This window comes from Contarinia nasturtii, unplaced genomic scaffold (genome assembly GCF_009176525.2).
Source record: "Contarinia nasturtii isolate CC-2019 unplaced genomic scaffold, AAFC_CNas_1.1 Cnas_scaffold_1037, whole genome shotgun sequence".
Classification (NCBI taxonomy): Eukaryota; Metazoa; Arthropoda; class Insecta; order Diptera; family Cecidomyiidae; genus Contarinia; species Contarinia nasturtii.
In genome coordinates, this window is record NW_022198383.1 from 7,359,349 (window position 1) to 7,362,497 (window position 3,149).

At 34.2% G+C, this 3,149-nt stretch overlaps 1 protein-coding gene across 1 annotated transcript; it reads left to right on the forward strand.

Annotated features, from left to right (window-relative positions):
* Positions 1-843: 843 nt before the first annotated feature.
* Positions 844-2,936, forward strand: LOC116343713 (piggyBac transposable element-derived protein 4-like). Its single transcript, XM_031771925.1, has 3 exons — positions 844-1,409; positions 1,477-2,114; positions 2,185-2,936. The coding sequence occupies exons 1-3, from the start codon at positions 907-909 to the stop codon at positions 2,778-2,780; spliced, it is 1,737 nt and encodes a 578-aa protein (XP_031627785.1). The 5' UTR covers positions 844-906; the 3' UTR covers positions 2,781-2,936.
* Positions 2,937-3,149: the final 213 nt, after the last annotated feature.

Below are 3,149 nucleotides of genomic sequence, written 5' to 3' on the forward strand. Positions count from 1 at the left end.
ATGATTATAGAACAAAGCTATTTCGCTCGCAGATATTTAAATTCTGCTCGAATTTCGATGTTTTTTTCGGAAAAATAGGCTTGAGGGAGGCAGCTGAACAAGTGAACAATGATATATATGGCTCGAAATAAAAATAAGCAACTGATTTCATATGTTTACAAAAAAAAATAGAACGCATGAAACGACGTTAGATGTATAAAATCTGAATAAAAAAAAAACATTGAAAAATAAATTTTAGGAATGAGTTTTGAACGAGTATCACTTATAGTCGGCTTTCAACGCGACTTGATTTAAGAAGCGCCATCTCTATCACGCCAGGTTCTCATATATTTTTTCTTGCAAATAAAAATGCAAATTTGTATAAATTGAATAAGTTTTGCAATAATAATAACGAAAATAATTAATAGAATTTATAATAAATAAAAAAAATTGAAAAAACACACAAACTATTAATTATTTTCGTTATTATTATCGCAAAACTTATTCAATTCAAACAATTTTGCAATTTTATTTGCAAGAAAAAAATATATGAGAACCTGGCGTGACAGAGATGGCGCTTATTAACCTTTATATGCTCCTGGTGTAGAAAACTACGCATATCATTTTTATTTTTTATTTTTTTTCGAAAAATTCTAAACCAATTTTTATGAAACTTCTTGACTTTAATTTTTGCTTTATTTTAAACATAAAAAAATGTTACCCGATGTCAAAAGTATTTTTCGCATCGGAATATTAAAAAAATTACATAGACTACCTTCAGTGAGTAGATTTCTACTCATATGGGATTTCAACGTATTTGACGGAAAAAACGTCATTCAGTCAACCTTTTTTTTGCAAGTTTAGTGAGTGTGTGCAATGTTGTGTATTGTTATGAAATTTTCTGAAGAATAATTTCAAAAATATAACATGGCTAGACCAAAATATCTTACACAAGAGGAGTTGGAAACACTATTGAATGAGACTGACGACGAAGATGCCGACATTAGCGATGACGAATGTGAATTACAAGAAGACAGTTTGATTGAAACAAGTGATTCTGATGTTGAAGAACCGGACGATATCGAAATTGATGGCTCAGCAGACGATATTGAAATTGATGAAAATGCTGATCCAACGTTTATTTCAAAAGATGGCATAGTTTGGAACTCTGAACCAGTGACAGATCGAAGTGGAAGATTGCGTAAAGAAAACGTTATCACACTTCGTCCGGGACTAACAAGATTTGCAAAAAACCGTGTTGATTCTATCAAAGATGCATTTCTCCTTTTCTTTCCATCACCAGTTGAAAACATTATTTTGAAGAATTCGAATGCGTATGCAAAGGCGACGTATGGCGAAAATGCCATTGAAATCGATTCAAACTTATTACATGCGTATATCGCTGTACTAATCTTGGCCGGTGTATACAGGTGTGTTGTTGGATTTTTCTTTCATTTTTTGAGATGATTTTTATGTTTGGGTTTTTATTTTACCTAGATCAAAAAATGAAAATTTGGTTGATTTATTTGACGGTGAATATGGCCGTCCAATTTTCAGAGCGATCATGTCAAAGAAAACATTCCAATACATGAGCCGAGTTATGCGTTTCGATGATGTCATGAACAGACGACAACAAAAATCCACCGACAAGTTTGCAATGCCATCCAAACCAGAAAAATATGGCATAAAATTTTGGCAATTAGTTTGTTCTGAAACATGTTATGTATGGAAAATACAGCCATATTTGGGAAAAGCCGTTGGTGTTGATTCGGCTGAAAAAGGACAAGGTGCACGCGTAGTATTGGATCTTATTGGCGGACTGAAAGGTCACAACGTAACAATGGATAACTTTTTCTCATCTTATGAACTTGGGCAGAAATTGCTATCAAAAGGTCTCACAATGGTTGGTACGATGCGAAAAAATAAAAGAAGCATTCCACCAAAGCTCCTTGAATGTAAAAAAGTTCCTTTGTACCAGTCAACTTTTGCATTCACGAAAGACACAACACTCGTTTCATATGTCGGACGAAAAAACAAGTGCACGATTTTGCAAAGCACAATGCATAGTTCAAATGATGTAGGATCCGGCGACAAAAAATTGCCCGAAATTATAGAATACTACAACAAAACTAAAGGTTTGTCAAATGCTACTTTTTGATGGTAATTTGATATTTTTTCACATGATCTTTGATTTCTTTTCTTTAGGTGGTGTGGATACGGTTGACAAGATGCTTTCGTGTTACAGCTGTAAGCGCAAAACAAATCGTTGGCCTATGGTCGTGTTTTCGAATATAATCGATATTTCAGCCTTGAACGCATTTGTCATTTTCAAAGAAGTGTCACCGAATTGGCAAACAACACAGAAAACTACATTACGACGCAATTTTCTACGGGAACTTGGATATTCTCTTGCGCAGCCATACATGGATATGAGAAAAGGTGTGCCACGATCTGAATCATCAGCATCGCTTCTTTCAGCGAGCCGAGAATCCCTACAATGGCGTGAAAGTTCACCAGCTATTCAGTCTTCGTCTTCCTCCATTTCTCGTGAGTCTTCGATGTCACGTGAAGGTTCACCAACTTTGCTACCATCTACATCATTCGAAATTCCTCGTAAAAGAGCAAAAAGTGTTCCATCGGTGTCGAAAGGCAGATCAAGATGTCACATGTGCTATACTGAGAAATCCGCCAATAGAAATAATATGCATGAAACTATCTGTTGTTTTTGTACTAAAGGTGTTTGCAAAAGCACCCATAATCGAAATGTGTGCGTGAAATGTATTGTAGAACGCCTACTTTAAAAACAAATCACTTTTAATGTAATGATTTTTGAAAAAAATCAAGTAAAATCAAAAATATCTTCAAAAAATCTGTCAAAATATGTGTTTTCCATACAAATTCCATATGCGTAGAAATCCACGCACAAGGGTAAAATTTGTAATTTTTTTTGAAGGGCATATGAAGGTTAAAATGGCGCCTTTTGTACACTTTGGTCTCATAGGTTCGGAGTACAAATTGCTCAAACACGAAAAAATCACAAAAAACGTAGTTTTTGTATGAGAATTTTTTTTAACGGGATTTTTTTTGGGAAATTTTTTTCACAGCGATTTTGTACTCAATTTGTACCGACAGAAAACATATACTTTTGTACACTTTGGTCTCTTAGGTTC